Raw genomic sequence first — 18,416 nt, 5'->3', positions numbered from 1 at the left:
GCTCAAACCCATGTCCCCTGCATTGGCAGGCGGATTCTTAACCACTGCACCACCACGGAAGCCCTCATGATGAGAGTTATAAAACAGGTTTATGATTCTATTCATTTATTCACTTAGGTAACTGGCATCTTGGCCTACCATAGACCAGCCTGATAAGCAGAGTAACAATAGGACAGGTAATAGTGAATAAGTCCGCAAAAAGAAGAAATGCTTTAAATGGAACTAGTACTAAGTACCACCCATCAAACACAGGGAGGACTTACTGTTGCATTTGGAGACGGTAATGGCGTCAAACTTTTCCATCATCTCTATACCCACATTTGACCTTAACAAGACAAATATAGAAATTAATCTGCAGGTGGCCCCAAGATCAGGAAACACAAGAAGCCACATTACCCATTGCTTCAGTTATTTCTTGTGATAATAACTGACTACTTTGCCCACGGTTCCAAACCATTTATTAAATTTACATTTCTTGGCCTATTAGTCCAGGGAGTACAGATCCCCAGAAAGTGTACAAGGTAATTTTTTGAGAAGCAGAGAAAATATATTAGATCCCATGCATATTCACACATGTCTATTTCTCCTCCTCTTTTAATTTTTATTTTATTTATATTTTTTGTTTCAATGATAATTGTTAAATATCCCAAACCTTTAGGGACTACTGGAGAGTGGGCACTGTCCCCAAATGAATTCACAGACCTTTTCTAAAATGACCCTTCACAGAGTCCCGAAGTTGATATACTCATAGTAGTTTCCTTTAGATCAACAGATAGGCCAAATCATTACTATATTTGCCCGGGTAGTCTCCAGAAGTAATTATTTACCTTTCAAAGAGGCTTCTTTCTCGTTTGCTAAGATAAGACACATCCTTGTTTTTGGAATGCATGAGGGTGAGTGCAGCACAGGGTATATGTGGAGGCTTCACGCAGTAGAAGGCTTCTTGGTCTCGACTATCCAGGTACTCACACAGTTCAGCACTTGAATTTAAAACCAGGGCGCAATCAGTATTGACATGGGAGGTGCCATTGGCAAACTGGCCTGTGAAGGTCACCCTGTCATAGCCTTGGTTCCTTGCCCTCCAGAGAGCCGACACCCCTTCACTGGGGAGGATGAGCAGGAGAGACAGAGACACCCGGCCCTCCCAGAACAGGGTGAAGCTGACGAGGTAGGTGCCATTGTTGAAGTCTGTCACCTTTCCCGAAGCGCCTGCCTTCAGGGCTGGGGAGGACATCCTGGCCCTCAGGAAATCCCCGCCATATTCCTTTCTGCGTCCCAAGTGGTCCCTCACCTCCAGCAGGACATCTAGCTGATCCCCCCTGCAGTATGTGTCTTGAGGGCTGAGGAGGGTGGCTTTGCTGTGTGTGGCGCTGGTGGTGGAGCTCACATGGGTGAAGGGTCTGGGTGGGATCAGCTGGTCTAGTTTCTCCTTGATCCCCTTTATTCTCAGCTCAGTCTCTGTTGGTGAAACTGCTGGATCCAGTGGTGCTGCAGGACATGATTTCATGATGAAATTCCCGTGATGGAGGGAGATGGGCAACTTGAGTACAGTCCATAACTGAAATGACAAGGAATACAATAAAGAACAAAGAAAATATGCTTATTTAATGTAATAATTTTGGTAGGTTAGCCAACTTCTCTTTTATAAAATGATGGGAGGTACAAAAATTAAAAATATATTGAGATTTCACTATTTCTGTTTTGTTTTTTTTTTTTTTGGCTGCACTGCATGACTTGCAGGATTTTAGTTCCCTGACCAGGGATTGAACTCCAAGGTCCTTGGGAGTGAAAGTGCAGAGTCCTAAGCATTGGATTGCCAGGGAACTCCCATCAGTGGCTAATCTATTTTGAATGAGCCGCTCCACCCTAAAGAGGCCCGGGATCTTCTTCCTTAAAATGGTGATCATAAAATATACTTTCACTGGGCAGTCGTGGAGACCAAATGAGAAAATGCTTTTTAACTGCATAGCAGAGAACAAATGTTTATTGTTCTATTATTTTTTATCTTAAAACTAGAATTCAGTCATTTAAATAAATCCTTAAGAAAATGTTTAAGAAACATGGAAATTTTATGTAATATACAATTATCTATTTTTTTCTATTTCACTTTTTACACTTTGATTAAATTGTGATATTTATTAGTAATTTTCAGATTGCTTTAGCTAACAGCACATAAGAAGCATAGGCTTATAAAATATTTATTTTCTAATCATAAAATAACACTGATTTATTATTAAAAATGAGAGAATGCCACAATTCTATAGGAAATAAAAGTCAGTCACACCAACCATTGATAACTACTCTTACCGTTTGGGTGATTTTATCTCATCCTCTATATAACAATTTCACATGATTGTGAACAAACTGAATATTTACCAATGAATTTTGATTTAAAAAAAAAGTGTAATTAAAAACTTTCCACCTTATGTCAAAGGCCCACATAATATTCCAGCCTACGGAATATTTCACTTATTCCTGTCTTTTTAGATATTTATTGCATTCAGCTTTTCTCTATTACTTATGATTCTGTAAAGAACACTTTTTGGTATAAATCTTTCATAGTAATATCTCCAAATTTCCAATAAAGGCAGAATAGCTTGTACTGGACTAACTATGATTAATATTGTTACTGTTTTATTATTTGACATGTGAAGATTTTAAAAAATAAAAACATTTTAATTTATCAAATAAGAGACAGTAATAGCAAACATTTATTATGTGCCAGGTACAATGCTAAATGTTTTTCATATGTTAGCCCATTAATCCTCACAATAATATATGGGGTATTTATTTTTATGACCCAATTTTCAGATGATGAAACTGGTTCACAGCAAAGTTAAGGGACTTAGCCAAGTTTGTATAGCTAGTCAGCACCAGAGTCAGGTTTTAATCCCAGGCAAGTATCTCTAAAAATGAGCTACCCAGTGTGGCAAACATGCAGTAAGACTAAAATTCTCTTTCACTGTTGGTTTAGGTGTGAATGGCACCACATTTCTGGAAAACAGTTCTATAGCATGTACTAAGACCTTTAACAATGTTCACTGCATTTATCAATAACTCTATTTCTGAGAACTCAGTGAATCATAGTAATATCTCCAAATTTCCAATAAAGGCAGAGTATCGTGTATTGGACTAATTCTCCTGTAGAGAACAGTGATTAGCTCTACAGAAGGGACAACACTGGACTTGCATTTTAAAAAGTGCTGGGGCTTCCCCAGCGGTCTAGTGGTTAAAACTCCACACTTCCACTGCAGGGGGCACAGGTTCGATCTCTGGTAGGAGAACTAAGATCCCACATGCCAGTGGCGGGATCAAAAAGAAAAAAAAAAACAACTGCTAACTAAAGTTCTTCAAGCTGAAGTGAAATTACACCAAAAAGACACATAGATCTTCAGGAAGGAATGAAAAGCACCAGAAATGATAAATATATGTATTAATATAAAATACTGTGTGTTTATCTCCTAGTTTCTTTAAAGTGCGTACAATTATTTAAGAACTACAATTTTGTAATAATATGACAACTATAGCATAAAGAATGGGGGGGAATAAATGGAAATAAATGGTTGAAAGGTTATTACAGATTACATGAAGTAGCACAATATTAACTCTAAAAGTTAAGAATGTGTATTGTAATCTCTAGAGAAACCACTTTAGAAAGACAACTTAGAGCTATAAAAATAATAGAGAAACTGAAAGGAAATACTAAAAAACAAACAAACAAACAAAAACAACCCAAAATAAGGCAGGAAATGGGGAACAGAGGAATAAAAACCAGAATCGCTGAGCAGAAAACAAATAGCAAAATGGTGGACCTAAATCCACCCATATTAATAATTCCATTAAAAGTAAGTAGACTAAACACTTCATTAAAAGTCAGAGATAATACTCTTCCTGGGATTAAAGTAGTGTAATCAAACTCAAAAGAAAAAAAATACTGTTTTGGAATAGTTAGAGTGTGAAGATTTTTAAAAGACAGTATGTATAAATAAAATAATGTTCTGTAGTCAATGCATTCATTTATGTATATTTTAATATTTTGAAATATTTAAAATATTTTGATATTAAAAGTTATAGTTTGACATTAAAATTTATGGTTTTATCAAATTTTGCAAGAATTTTTATTAAATGAATTTGTGATCAGTGTTTCAATATTTGAGCTAATTCATTTATAAAAAGGTGAAGCTGTTATATTTTCACCTATGTGATTAGTAATACATTCTAGAAAGAAAGTTTTACTAAATGATATCTAATAAATGAAGTGTTAAATTTTTTTTAAAAGGCAGAGATAAAACAGCAAGACCCAGCTGTTTGCTATCTACAAGGAATGTAGTTTAAGTATAAAGATACCTATAGGTTGAAAGTGAATGGATGGAAAACAATATACCATGTAAGCATAAAAAAGCTAACATTAATGTTAAAGCAGATTTCAAGACAAAGAGTATCATCAGACATAAAGATGGACATTTCTTAGTGATAACAGCGTCAATTGGTCTGAAAACATAGCGACCTTAAATGTGGACGTGCCTACATATCCATGTATTTATATGTGAAACAAAAATGGACAGAACTAAAGGGAGAAATAGAAAAATCCACAGTCAGGATCAGAAATGAAAAAATCTCTCTCAGTAGTTGCTACAGGAACTAAATTTAAAAATGAGTAAGTACCAAATGTAAAATAGCTAGTGGGAAGCACCTGCATAGCACAGGGAGATCAGCGGGGTGAGATAGGGAGGGTGGGAGGGAGGCGAAAGAAGGAGGGGATATGGGGATATATGTATACATATAGCTGATTCACTTTGTTATACAGCAGAAACTAACACAACATCGTAAAGCAATTATACTCCAATAAAGATGTTTTTTAAAAAAGAGTAAGTACCTAGAGGATCTGAACATTATCATAGTAACATCTTTTAACCATACAGTACATTATCAGATGTTTTTAAACTGCTACAACTTCACATGAAAACTATAAGTGATTTTCAGTATGGTAGAATAATATTCTCTGCACAATTTTTTTTTTAGTAGAAAAATAACAGGAAAATTCTGATTCAAGGTGGAGGAGTAAGCACATATTATAGCCTCGATTTCCCACCATAAAATTGTATAAACGGCAGAAAAGAACTTAAAATTTTCTAATTATTCTGGGAAATAGGAAGAGATACCTTATATGGACCAGAACTTATAAGCAGTCTCCTGAAGAATGAAATGCAGATGAGATTAGATCAAAGAAGGAAACCATGGCTCCAACGCATGTAGATGAGGCTTTGGCAAAAGAAGGAAGTCACTGCAGGGACATTACCAACATGGAGGAGGGTGATAACTGGAATAAAAAGGGGTGAAGGGGAGGCTCACAGGAGGAGAAACCAGGCAGGTTGACACCTCCTTATTTCCCCACCCGTGCCTGGGCCAGACAGCTAGAAACAGGGACTTCTGTACTCTCGTGAGAGTAAAACTACAGATATTTAAGCTAGAGAGGTGGGTAGGACCCAGTGTGCCTGGCAACACTTTAGAAAAATGGGGAGCATTTATTGCCCTGCAGCACTTTTTGCATCTCTGCCAGAAACATGCTGGAGCAAACAGGTAACAGCACTCCACACTGGCCACCACAGAATCTCAGGTGTAAGAAAGTACACAACCAAGAATTAGCAAAAATTTTCGTGAAAGGTAACTCATGAGAGGGACTTCCCTGGTGGTCCAGTGGTTAATACACCATGCTTCCATTGCAGGGGGCACGGGTTGGATACCTGGTTGGGGAACTAAGATCCTGCAAGCCACGTGGCGTGGCCAAAAAAAAAAAGTAACTTATGAGAGAGAGGTATCAGGTTCAACAAAGAGGAGACATCCAAGGGAACAGAATTAATAGAAAAATCAAAACAAAATTTTAGAACAAGTATACTTTCTGTCCTCAGAGAGATCTAGACAATATTGGGTCTGTGAACTAATGAGTCTTTCAAGATCTTGGAAAGTAAAATCCTACTGTTCCTTATGCAAAAGTCAGTTGGATTCCTTTACACCAGCAGTGAGCAATTAGAAAATGTATTTAAAAGGACACTATTGACAATAGCAACAAAAAAATTATGAAGTACCGTGGTATCACTCTAACAAAAGATGTATAAGACCTGAATGCAAAAATTACAAAATTTAGTGAAAGATCTTGAAGAAGACCTGTATAGATGGAGAGAGATTACATGTTGATAAACAGCAAAATAATATTATAAACATATCAGTTTTCTCAATTTGATCTATATGGCTAATGTCATGCACTTATAATTTAAGTAGAATTTTTTCACTAAATTTGACAGTCTGATTCTAAAATATATAAGAGAGAGTGAAGAGCCAAGACTGGCCGAAAACTAAAAAAGTTTTCAAAACTAATTATGAAGCTCTGTTAACTATAGCCATGTGGTATTGATACAGGGAAGACAAATTGTTCAATGGAATAGAACGAAGAGCCCACAGAGGGACCTGTATTTATTAGAGATTTTGATATACAACAAAAATGACATGATAAATCAGCTTGGAAAGGAAGGATTACAAAATAAAAAGAGCTGAAAAAGTGGTTATCCATATGGAAATAAAAGAAAAATCAGCAAAAAACAATCCAAGTACATTACAGGGCTAAATGTCTAAAGCAACCTTTAAAACTTTAAGTAGAATATTTAGATAAATAATTTGATGTTGGCATAGGGAAGGGTTTATTAGTACTCAAGAAGTATTAAGAGTAAAAAGTATTAACAGTATTAACGGTAACAGTATTAACATAAAGTTTACTACATAAACATGCAAATATTCTGTTGTTCAGAGGTTCCTTGGAGAAGGTGTAAAGACAAGCTAAGCATTGGGAGAAGACTGTTGCAATGCAGATATAAGTGACAAAAGAAGAATGTGTGTACACACACACACACACACACACACAATATTATCCTCTCCCATATTGCATGATTATTTTCAAGTACCTTGGCTCTTAAAGATGTGTAAGCTGTTGAAACTCCCCTACTACAATCTATAGGTCTGTTTGTTTGGACTTTTCTAGAACAGATGAAGTGTCAAGTAAAAAAGTACTTTTGTAAAACACATAAAGAAAGCAGTTCCTACCTTTGTGGAGTTTTGGAAAACTGTAAAAGTGATCCAGGAGGCTAATATAAACAACAATACCAACAGTGACTTATGATTTGTTATTCTCATTGTCATGATTGGGATCCTAAAAGAGACAATACAAAAACGGGCACAAAACCAGGAAAGAAATTCAGAAATACTTGAAAAGTTTATGCCTCCTGATTCTTTTTGTCCTCGTATGAGTTACTCCCAGAATTGAAACTTGGTCCTCCTGCTGCTCTTGCTGTCTCCCAGCTGCCTTTATTAGCTTGTACCTCAAGAGAGTACACAAAACGATATATGTGCTCTTTGCAGTTAGTATGTTTTCCTCGTCATCTTCTGAGAATGGAGCCCACCATGGACTTTAAGAGATTGAGCAACTAAGGGCCTGATGGATGCAGGGTTGCTCATGCTTAGGGGAAGTTTCCAGGCTATGTGTCATCTAACAGGTTTCCTATTCTCTTCCCTTAAACAGGAAGAGCAGACACAAAACATCCCAATAAACACTGACTCTGATAATCATATTCTTCTGGGGCCCTTTTAATGTAACTTGATTTTTCCAGCTTACTTTTTACTAATCTGTTAATAGGTTCCCCTTTCTTGTCTTACCAGCCTTTCTAGCACCCCTCAAGCTTGAAAAGATTTGTTTTAAAATTCAGATTTCTCTCTTTCTTTAAAAAATGTTTTAGGCTTTATCAACGTTTTCTATGGTTACATCTTCATTTCTGTCTTTGCCCTGGAATTTCAAGTTGTCTTTTAAAATCAGATGGCTTAAACACTGCCCTTCTAAAATTTTCTCATCTCTCAAAATTTTCTCTCCCCTAGAAGCACCTCCTACCCTAGATCCCCAGTTTATACATAGACATTAGAAGTTTCTGCACCCAAGAATAAATGTTACTGCTTTCCCTGACCTTCCCAATTTTGCAAATATTTTCATACCTTTAGTTTAAAGACTTTGCTTAATTCCATACACAGGAACTATGGTGAGCTGGGTGGTAAGGCTTTGTTCTGAAGCCACCGGTGTATTACAGGGGTACATCTCCTCTGTGCCAAGACATATCACAGGTGTAAATTGCAGTCTGCATACTTTGAGCTTAGATCCAGAATACTCTGCTTGTTTCAGGTAAGGTGAGTATCAGGCTTGCCAGCCCCACCTTAAGGAGGTACCTGGATCACAGCTGCAGTTCTCAGTTCATGCAGAGGTGGGGAGGAGAAATGAAATTCTCAGTATGGTTAAAGTAGATAATTTTAATGTTCTTAGACTTTATTAGTTAATTTTAGTAAGTGTACAATAAATACCTGACAAGAAAAAGTGTGAATGAATCTGGAAGTTTGAATGAATTGTCATCTGTGGGAAGCTGAACCATTTAATCTCTACCTGAGCCTCGTCATCAAGACGATTCTAGTGCAGATTCTAGTGCGTATTATCTAGTACAGAGTAGGTACCCGGTAAAATTTGCTGAATTAAGAAAGAACCTCAAATACAATGTAGGCAAGACAATGATATTGATTCACTCTGAGACCAAGAGAGTGACCGCTTACAGTCATGGGTTTGAATCCATCTGGGATCTGTATTCTTGAACCGATAGAAATGGTGCCAGAAAAAGCATGTGCCCAGGACAAATGCACCAGCGCTCATAGGATGCAGTAGCTGATTCCACTGTGGATCCTTCCACAGTTTCATTAGTGCCGCCCCACACAGGAAGTTAGACATCTACACCAATCCTTTCAGTCATATGTATAAGCAAGAAATCAAGACCTATTTCACAAGGATCTCTAGGATTTTGATAATGCGCCCAACATCCTTCATCATGCTCTATGGAACTGGCCTTAACAATACTTTCTTATGTCTTTACATAATGACTGTTGGAAAAGCTGTTTAACCTTATACAACTGGTCGAAGTTGCTCACTTCTTCCCTAGGGAGTCTCTAATAATAGATAAATATTTGCAGTAGGTCTGGTTTGGCTGCTCCGTAGGAGACTTTGGCTGCTCCGTAGGAGACCGGTGCCAGCAACCACCCAAGTTCACAGCCTACTCTGAGACACATGGATTTATGGATTTTAATTTTGCTTTAGTCATATCAATCTTGATATTTAATGTTAACCTGGGGTTAGTTTAATAGAAATGCTTGACTTGAGGAACTGGGAGCACAGAGGAGAGTTTAAATGATTTGTCCAGGTCATCCAGTGAGCTTTTTTTTTTTTTACATCTTTATTGGAGTATAATTGCTTTACAGTGGGGTGTTAGTTTCTGCTTTATAACAAAGTGAATCAGTTATACATATACATATGTTCCCATATCTCTCCCTCTTGCGTCTCCCTCCCTCCCACCCTCCCTACCCCACCCCTCCAGGCGGTCACAAAGCACAGAGCATCCAGTGAGCTTTGAAACAGAGCTGAGATCAGGATTCCTGCCACTTTGACCTCTGATTCAGAGCCCTTTTCACTACTCAGCGTGACTCCAATACATATGGTAGAACCAAGTTCAGGTAGATCCTGTGGTTCATATATTTATTGTTCAATATATTTAAAATAAAAGGCTCTTTTTGTTTTGTAAACCACGTTTTCTTTCAGTTTGCTCAAAAGCCTGGTGTGAGCACGACATATGTGCTCTTTGCAGTTGGTACGTCTCCTCATCATCTTCAAGCAGTTTCCTTTCCCTGACATTTGTGGGTCTAAATGAGTCGTCTGAACATGAGAGCTCAGTCAGAAGTAGGAACATAGAGCCATGAGTTCACACAATAAAATACAACCCAGGAGAGCATCAATTCTCTGGGGATGTGAATAGGGTAAGAGTAGTCTTACCTTGGCAGGGGTCTAAAGGAGCCCAAGCAAAACGGGCAAAGCAAAGAGTAGATGTCCAGGAAACACGCAGTGGGGACTCAGCCACAAGTTAGGGAAGTGGCTGCCGTGGCCTCAGGAATCAAACAAGATGCACCCCATTGCCAAGGAGGCTGCACTGAATGGTGGGAAGTCTTGTATCCATGGGATCTGAGTACAAGGAGAGGAAGGGTGAAAGAAGATGCAATAGCAAGAAGCCTCAAGGTTCCAGCAATGAGAGCTTGGCATAGGACTCTATGTCACTAATGTAATGAAGAAGGGCACAGGCTGTGCAGCTCAGCCATGTTGGTGGTGAGGGGAAAGGTCAATGCTGAGCCAGACACGTGAGTAGATAACTCACCATGGCCCCAGATTTACTAGTAACAGATCACCATGGCCTCTGTGCCATTTTCAGGTATTGTGCGAACGTGTACGAAGTTCAGAGGGACTGCCATGCCCAGAGCTCTCTTTGAAAAAGGTGGTGAAACAGAGTTTTAAGTCTGCTTCATTATGCCTAAGTCATTGTTACCTGGCCACCTATAACGGAGATGAGCACCTGTTTCAAACTTGGCATGAGATGCCTGCCAAATATGGATGCTCCCTTTCAATGGTGACTGCCTACATTCAGATCTCCTATTTGCTGGAATGTGAAAGAGACACATACATGTGGAGAAGGAAGAGCTTGGTGGGTGTAGATGGAAGAGACTCACGGATCAAATAACAACAGCTAACATTTATTCGAGGACTTACCAGGCACTGTTCTAGTGCTTTTCATGCACTAACCCACTTAACCCTCAGAACTACACTGTGAGGTCATCACCATTTTCAGATGAGGACAGTGAGGCACAGGAGGTTTAAACATTAACTAAGTTCACAGAATCAGCACCTGGAAGAGGCAGGCTATGAAGCCAGATCTCCAGAGCTGCATTTTTATCCACTCCAAGGTACTGCCAGCAGGCATGAGATAGCAGAAGACACGAGGCAGCAGGATCCACAAAGCAGAGAACACAGAGAGTAGAAATTAGTTAGATGTTCACAGCAGAAGTAGGAGAAGCAGAGGCAGAAAGGCACTACCTGGTGGAGCACAAGGAAAACCTGTGCCAGCTGCTGGGGTTGTTTCCAGCTCACTACCAGGGCTGCATCATGTCCTAAAGGCTCTTTCAGTTAGGTCCTCAGCAGTGCTTTCCATCTCTGTGAGGCACTGGAGCATGTTGGGGGGCTGGGAGGAAGACTTTTATCTCACCCTCCAAATTCTCAGACAGGATTCAATTCTAAAATGTGAGACACTGGCCAAATTACATGAAACCAGCTAGTACACATATTGCAAAAACAAGTTATTAGATTTTTATTCACTGGCAGCAGGAAACAACATATTTTCCAGAAAGTTGAAAAAGTGAGACACAGGAAAACTGTGAGCATCTTTTTCAAATGCCCTTGACTCTGATATTTTAGTTATCCTAGCAGCACGTGTCCAGGGATTTTTGTGGATAAGTAAATGAATGTGCTTGTTCAGACAGTGATGTGTCTGGTTTCCTGAACAACTTGGATGGATTTGTACAGCTTGAACAAGAGAATACGGACATCTGACCACCTAGTCAGTTTTTGACCAAACATTGAGTAACAGGTTTGCCTGGCCGGGACTTTACCTCCAAGGTAGAATGAAGAGGAACTCATTTTAAAATTCTGCAAGAAGTCTTGGCCTTCAGGTTTGACTGGAACGCTTATACTACTCAAGACGCTTTTAGTTATATGATTGTAAAGCAAGTGTATGCCCCTTTTTTATTATGAAAAACATGAATGAAGTGGAGCAAGTTAAATACAGACATTTCAGAATGAAAAGTATTCCATTTCCTAATATAAACGATCCATTGTCAAGGTACATCATTTCTCTGCATTAGAACACTGCAGGAATAGTTGGAATGGTCAAGATCTGCTGATGAATCCTAAAACCACTGGGTGAAAGTTTGAGGAGAAACAAGAATATCTTTCCACCAATACATTTATTAATTTCAAAGTGAAAAATAGTAACTTTAGGGAGAAAATCAGCGGACACCGGCTTACACAAGTGGTCAAGGTTAATATCAGCAGTAATAAGATGTATCTCCTTTCATGATGTTGTACCGAGAAGGGCACACCACTTCTGTGGTATTCTTGAGAAAAATGCATGACCCCAATCTGATTATGAGAAAATATTAGATAGGACAAAATTGAGGGACATTTGACAAACTGACAATACTATTCAAAAGTGTAGTGATCATGAAAAATAATGCCAAATTAAGCAGCTTTCAGAGATAGGAAGACACTAAAGAGACACGATGACTGAATGCAATGTGGCTTCCTTAGATTGGGTTCTGGAACAGAGAAAGAGCATTCGTGGAAACACTGGTGAAATTCATGCAAAGTCTGTAGTTTAGCTACTAATCTACCAATGTTAATTTCTTGATTTTGAACGTTGCACAACGGTTACACAAGATGTTATCATTGAGAGAAGCTGGCTGAAGGGTATATGAGAGCTCTCTGTACTATTTTTGAAACTTTTCTGTAATTATAAAATTATTTCAAGAGAAAGAGTTTAAAAGCTTTCTCAAGTGGAGAAAATATTTCTCCATGAAATGGTTCATTTCCCCCCAAATCATCTACTAAATAACTTACCAAATAGACTATCATGTTCACACAGATTGGTGCTGCCACTTCTATCATTTCATGTTGCCATCTATACCTGCTATATTTCTGAGCTTTATAATCCTGTTTGGTCTATTTTTCTGTAAATGTTATTCTTTTGGGTTTCCTTTTGCTTTTTTTAAAAACATGGCTTTATACAAATATAAAGATACAATATCTTATTATCTTCTGGGGTGAATCTCCTTTTGTTGCTCTCATTTTTCAAAATTAGTTTTCCATGTACTTTTTTTTTCATACATTGTTAATAATCAGTGTTCCTGTGAGGTAGCAGGATGGGATACTAATAGAGGGTGCTGATTCCCTCACATGATCCAGCCCTGGAGATGCCACAGAAGTGAGAGGAGGTGATGTATTTGAGACATTAATAAAAACTGTGAGATATCCCTAGGAAGTCCAAAATAACTGGGTTCTGTTGTGCCTGATGGAGGTGAGGGTTTGGGGAGAGGAAGCAAACCCAGGGAAGGAAACAGCTGGAAGCCATGGGCAGGATAAAGATTGAGGCGAGCATTCTGAGTCCTTTTAATCTCCTTATAATACCCTGGTTAGAACAATGATTTCCACCTTGCTACCGTAGGGCAGAGAAATAGCATCTCTCTGAGCACCTGATTGGGGGCAGTGTAGCAGCATCAGGCACCACTAGGGGACCCTGAGAGTACAGAGGAGAAACCTACTTGTGCAAATGAATGAGCTAGTCCTAAACTTTAACTTCTGCCCCATCACTACTGGGGGCACTACTGTCATTCTGTTTGGGACAGTACTTCATTGTGTGGGATTTTTCTATGCGTTATAAAAAGGCATGCTTAGTACCCCAGCCCCTTGCCCTAAATGCCTGTAGTAACCCAGTGTCAATAGAGCAACCTCCAAATTTCCCTCACACATTTCCAAATACCTCCTTTGGTTGAGAACCTCTGGTTTAGATGACTAGATCATAAGAGGATGACAACTCTTGGGAAAACTGTACTTGGGTGGAGGTACAGAAAAGTCACTTAGGGTTAGGTGTGTGAGTAACAGAATGGAAAATTGTTGAGGACAGATCAAAACAGGCTCTTAGTACTAAAGAATCCTTTTAAGAACCCCTGCAAATTCACTACCAATGGCACAAGCTAAGGCTTGGAATTTGGCCTGTTCTCCTAGGAAGACATTACCATTGATAGCCAATAATTTCAGGGAAATGTGACCTCACAGGAAAAAATAATGAGACATCTGAAGAGCACAATCACTATATAAAAAAGGAGAAAAGTAATGGGCCACATAGACCGAGAATTAGAATTAAGCATAATAAATATCATTTGAGAGAGAGAAGAGATACCAATTGCTTGACTGTAAAGCACAAATGAGCAGTCATAAAGAAGAGCTAGTGGAAGAGTCTCGGTCTACAATATATAATAACCAAAATAAATAATAGTAGAGTGCAAGAGTAAAATGTATACAAAAATAAAATTAGTAACCTGGAAGATCAGGTTGAAGAACTCTCCAGAAATCATCAAGAAGGAGTTGAAAGAATGTGAAAGACAAGTTAAAAGATATGGATCAAAGAAATAAAAATGTCAATATCCATATTTAATAAGAATCCCAGAAAGGTAGGGTAAAAACCAAGGAAACAAACAGAGACACTACATTATTTTCAAGTACGTGTGAAAATAAAAAATACTGAGTCACAAGGGAACTCTCAACAACTTTTAAATTCATCATTTATATGTAAAGCACAATGAAATCATAAAATATTTGACAGTGAATAGCAATGAAAGTACTTTATGTCAAATGTTGTGGAAATCCACCAAGTCGTACTGAGGGGGAAATATATAACTGTAAATGCAGCTATTAAATAACAATAAGAATTAACACTAAATGAGCTAGATGTCCAAGTCAAGAATAGAAAAAGAACAGCATAGTAAACCCAAAGAAAGTAGAAGTAAGGAATTCACAAATGTAGGAGCAGATACTAATAAGAGATAAAACAGAGGAACAATAGAAATGATTAACAGAATAAAAAGCCAATTCTTAGAACAAAACTAAAAATGAGCAACTTTCTAGTAAATCTGATCAAGAGAAAAAGACAATATGTATAGGACTCCAGCTGTTGAATGTAGGAGGATAGAGGAACAATTTTTCCTCCCTGACAACTACATTAACAGTTAGATAAAAGAAATGTGATCATTTCAATTGATGCTGAAAAATAAGACAATAAAATGCAACACTCATTCATAATTTGAAAACACAACAATGTAAAAACAACCTCTTAGCAAACTAGGAATTGAAGGAAACTGGATTAGTATAATACAGGATGTTTATTAAAGCCCTACATCAAATATTACATTACACTTACCTGTGAAATTTTAGAAGAATTCATACTCAGGTTAGTAACAAATTAAAGTTGCTTGTCATTACAACTTTTGTTCAATATTTTCATGGAGTTGTAGCAAAAGTAAGAAGACCTAAGGGGGAACAAAAAAGGAATGACAGAAGAGACAGAAAATGAGAAAATTGTCTGTTTGAAGATGACATAAAAGATATGATAATCTACAAACTATTAGAAATAATAAGAAAATTTGGTCAAGTTGTTTGATATAAGATTGTGAGTTGAATAGTGTCCACCCCAAATTCATGTCCACCTGGAATCTCAGATTGTGACCTTATTTAGAAATAGGGTCCTTGCAGATGTAATTAGTTAAGGATCTCAAGATGGAATCATTCTGAATTTAGGTTAGGCCTGAAGTTCAATGACTGGTGTCCTTGTAAAAAGAAAAGACGACACAGAGCGAAAGAGGCCATGTGGAGATGGAGGCAGAGATTGGAGTCTGTTGCCAGAAGCCAAGAAATGCCTGGGGCCACTAGAAGCTGAGGCAGGTGAGCAAGGATTCTTCCCTAGAGCCTTCAGAGGGAGCGTCATCTTACTGACACCTTGATTTCAGATTCTAGCCTCCCAAACTGTGAGAGAATAAATTTATGTGGTTTCAGCCACACAGTTTATCGTACTTTGTTATGGCAGCCCTAGGAAACTAATCAACATATAAAATCAATTGTATTCTAAGCAGTAATAATGACCAATTAAAAATATAATAGTAAAAACTTCTATTTGCAGTAGCATCTAAAATTAAAACAGGATATAAAACATTTTTATGGGCAACATTGTGAAACACTGAAGGACATAAAAGAAGACCTGAATAAATGAAATGGTATGTCATGTTTATGAATAAGAAAGTTTAATATCATGTGGATTGCAATTCTCCCCCAAATTCTATCAGACCTCTATATGATGACTAATTATTATATGGAAGAGCAACAAGCCAAAAGTAGGAAACCAAACCTGTAGAAGAAGCTTAAAATGAACGGCCTATCCTACCAGATAACATTTTATTAAAAAGCAATTGTAATTAAGATAGTCTGGTATTGGAGGTTGGAGTCAAGATGGCAGTGTGGGAAGACACGGAGTTTGAGTCTCCCTACAACTAGGGTGCCTGCTGGACACTGGTAGGGGACCTTGATGCCCGAGGAGATGGGAGGAACCTGTGAGCAACTGGGTAGGATGCGGGGGGTGGGTGAGCGGGGAGGAGAAGTGGAAGCCGGACGGGACTGGTGCCCCTGAGGGGTGGTTGGGAGGGGGGAGTGGTTCCCATGCCTGGAGGGACCCTTAGGGGCTCAGAGGATCAGGGGAGGCAGGGCAGGTGTTTCTCCCACTCACTCAGCCCCAGGAAACGTGTTGGGCTCCCGGGCCGGATCCCCTGTCCTCCATGGCCCCCTCTGGGCCATGTTGGTCCTAGGGGTGTAGGAGGGAGGTGGGGGGAGAAGAGGAGAGGTGGACCAGGAGGGTCCCTCCAGGATCAGAGGATCAGGGGAGGTGTGGCAGGTGTTTCCCCTGCCCACTCGGCCTGGGAACCTGCTGGGACCTGGCCTCGTACTTCATTCTCCGGGGCCCCCTCTGGCCTTGTGGGTCTTAGGGGCATGGGAGGGAGGGAGGAGGGGGGAAGAGGAAGAGAGGCAGATGGTGGGGGGTGACCCTCCAGGGCCAGAAGATCAGGGAAGGTGCAGTGGGCATTTCCCCCACCCACTTGGGCCCTGAGAAGCCTGCTGGGCTCCTGAGCCTGGTTCTGTGTTCTCTGAGGCCCCCTCCAGCTCTGGGGGTCCTAGGGGCATAGGAGGGAGGGAGGGAGGAGGGGGGAAGAGGAGTAGAGGCAGACAGGGAGGGGCCCTCCGGGATTGGAAGACCAGGGGAGATGCAGAGGGTGTTTCCTCCACCCACTCCTCCTAGGGAAGCCTGTTGGGCTTCTGGGTCTGGTCCCCTGCCTTCTGGGGCCACCTCTGGCCACATGGCTCCTAGAGGCATAGGAGGGAGGGGGGGGGAAGAAGAAGAGAGGCCAATGGGGAGAGGCCCTCCAGGATTGGAGCAACAGGGCGGAATGCACCTAGCATTTCCCCCACCCACTCAGGCCCAGTGAGCCTGCTGGGGTCCTGGACCTGGTCCTCTGACCTCTAAGTCCAGAGACACTCCTGGGCCCCTCCTGCTGCATTAAGCCAAAGCACCCGCCCTCCCCCAGGGCCTCTTCTGCCCAGTGGGTCCTAAGCATAGGCCCCACCAACCTCCTAAACCCCACCCCTGCCTAAGCCACACCCCCCCAGAGCCAAGGCCTTTTCCAGCTTTTTTTTTTTTCTCCTCTTTTTTACTATTGTAGTTCTGTTTTACCTTCTGGTTGTTGTTTCATCTATATTTTAATTTTTAAATTCTTTCTAACATATCTGTTAGTTTTCCAACCTTATTTTATTTGTTATTGTTCTGCTCCTTTCTTTCTTTTCTTTTTTTTTTCCTGCACTGTGAGGCTTGTGGGATCTTGGTTCACGAGCTGGGGGTCAGGCCAGAGCTCCTGCGGTGGGAGCTCAGAGTCTGAACCACTGGACTAACAGAGAACCTCAGACCCCAGGGAATATTCCATGGAGTGAGGTTTCCCAGAGATCCACATCTTGGCACCAAAACCGAGCTCTACCCAATAACCTACAAACTCCAGTGCTGGAAGCCTCAGGCCAAACAACCAGTAAGACAAGAACACAATGCCACTCATCAAAAAAATGAGATGACAAAAAATATGTCACAGATGAAGGAGCAAGGTAAAAACCTACAAGACCAAATAAATGAAGAGGAAATAGGCAACAAATCTGAAAAAGAATTCAGAGTAACGATAGTAAAGATGATTCAGAATATCGGAAATAGAATGGAGGCATGGATTGAGAAAATACAAGAAATGTTTAACAAAGATCTAGAAGAATTTAAGAACAAACAAACAGATATGAACAACACAATAACTGAAATGAAAAATACACTAGAAGGAATCAATAACAGAATAACTGAGGCAGAAGAATGAATAAGTGAGCTGGAAGACAGCATGGTGGAAATAACTGCTGAGGAGCAGAATAAAGAAAAAAGAATGAAAAGAATTGAAGACAATCTCAGAGACTTCTGGGACAACATTAAATGCGCCAACATTTGAATTATAGGGGTCCCAGAAGAAGAAGAGAAAAAGAAAGGGTCTGAGAAAATATTTGAAGAGATTATGGTGGAAAACTTCCTTAACATGGGAAAGGAAATAGTCAACCAAGTCCAGGAAGCTCACAGAGTCCCTTACAGGATAAACCCTAGGAGAAACACACCAAGACACATATTAATCAAACTAACAAAAATTAAATTCAAAGAAAAAATATAAAAAGCAGCAAGGGAAAAGCAAAAAATAACATACAAAGGAATCTCTATAAGGTTATCAGCTGATTTTTCAGCAGAAACTCTGCAAGCCAGAAAGGAGTGGCAGGATATACTTAAAGTGATGAAAGA

The 18,416-nt window shown here is 39.6% G+C and overlaps 1 protein-coding gene across 4 annotated transcripts in view; it reads right to left on the bottom strand.

Moving 5' to 3' along the window:
• LOC114886417 (NXPE family member 4-like) overlaps positions 1 to 18,416 on the bottom strand; it is a 41,876-nt gene that overhangs the window by 5,462 nt on the left and 17,998 nt on the right. For 2 of the 4 annotated variants that reach the window (XM_029206878.1, XM_029206876.1), the window contains exons 2-3: positions 828 to 1,558; positions 264 to 325 (exon numbers count right to left, since the gene is read on the bottom strand). In XM_029206878.1, the coding sequence (XP_029062711.1) occupies positions 264 to 325; positions 828 to 1,558 (793 nt within the window). Of the gene's footprint in view, positions 1 to 263; positions 326 to 827; positions 1,559 to 7,095; positions 7,202 to 8,034; positions 8,108 to 14,924; positions 15,034 to 18,416 lie in introns of those variants that run through there. The other 2 variants (XM_029206877.1, XM_029206879.1) reach the window with 2 other exon arrangements.

Source organism: Monodon monoceros, unplaced genomic scaffold, assembly GCF_005190385.1.
Source record: "Monodon monoceros isolate NGI ecotype Baffin Bay Population unplaced genomic scaffold, NGI_Narwhal_1 Super_Scaffold_7, whole genome shotgun sequence".
Classification (NCBI taxonomy): domain Eukaryota; kingdom Metazoa; phylum Chordata; class Mammalia; order Artiodactyla; family Monodontidae; genus Monodon; species Monodon monoceros.
This window is presented reverse-complemented; position numbering and strand designations above follow the sequence as displayed.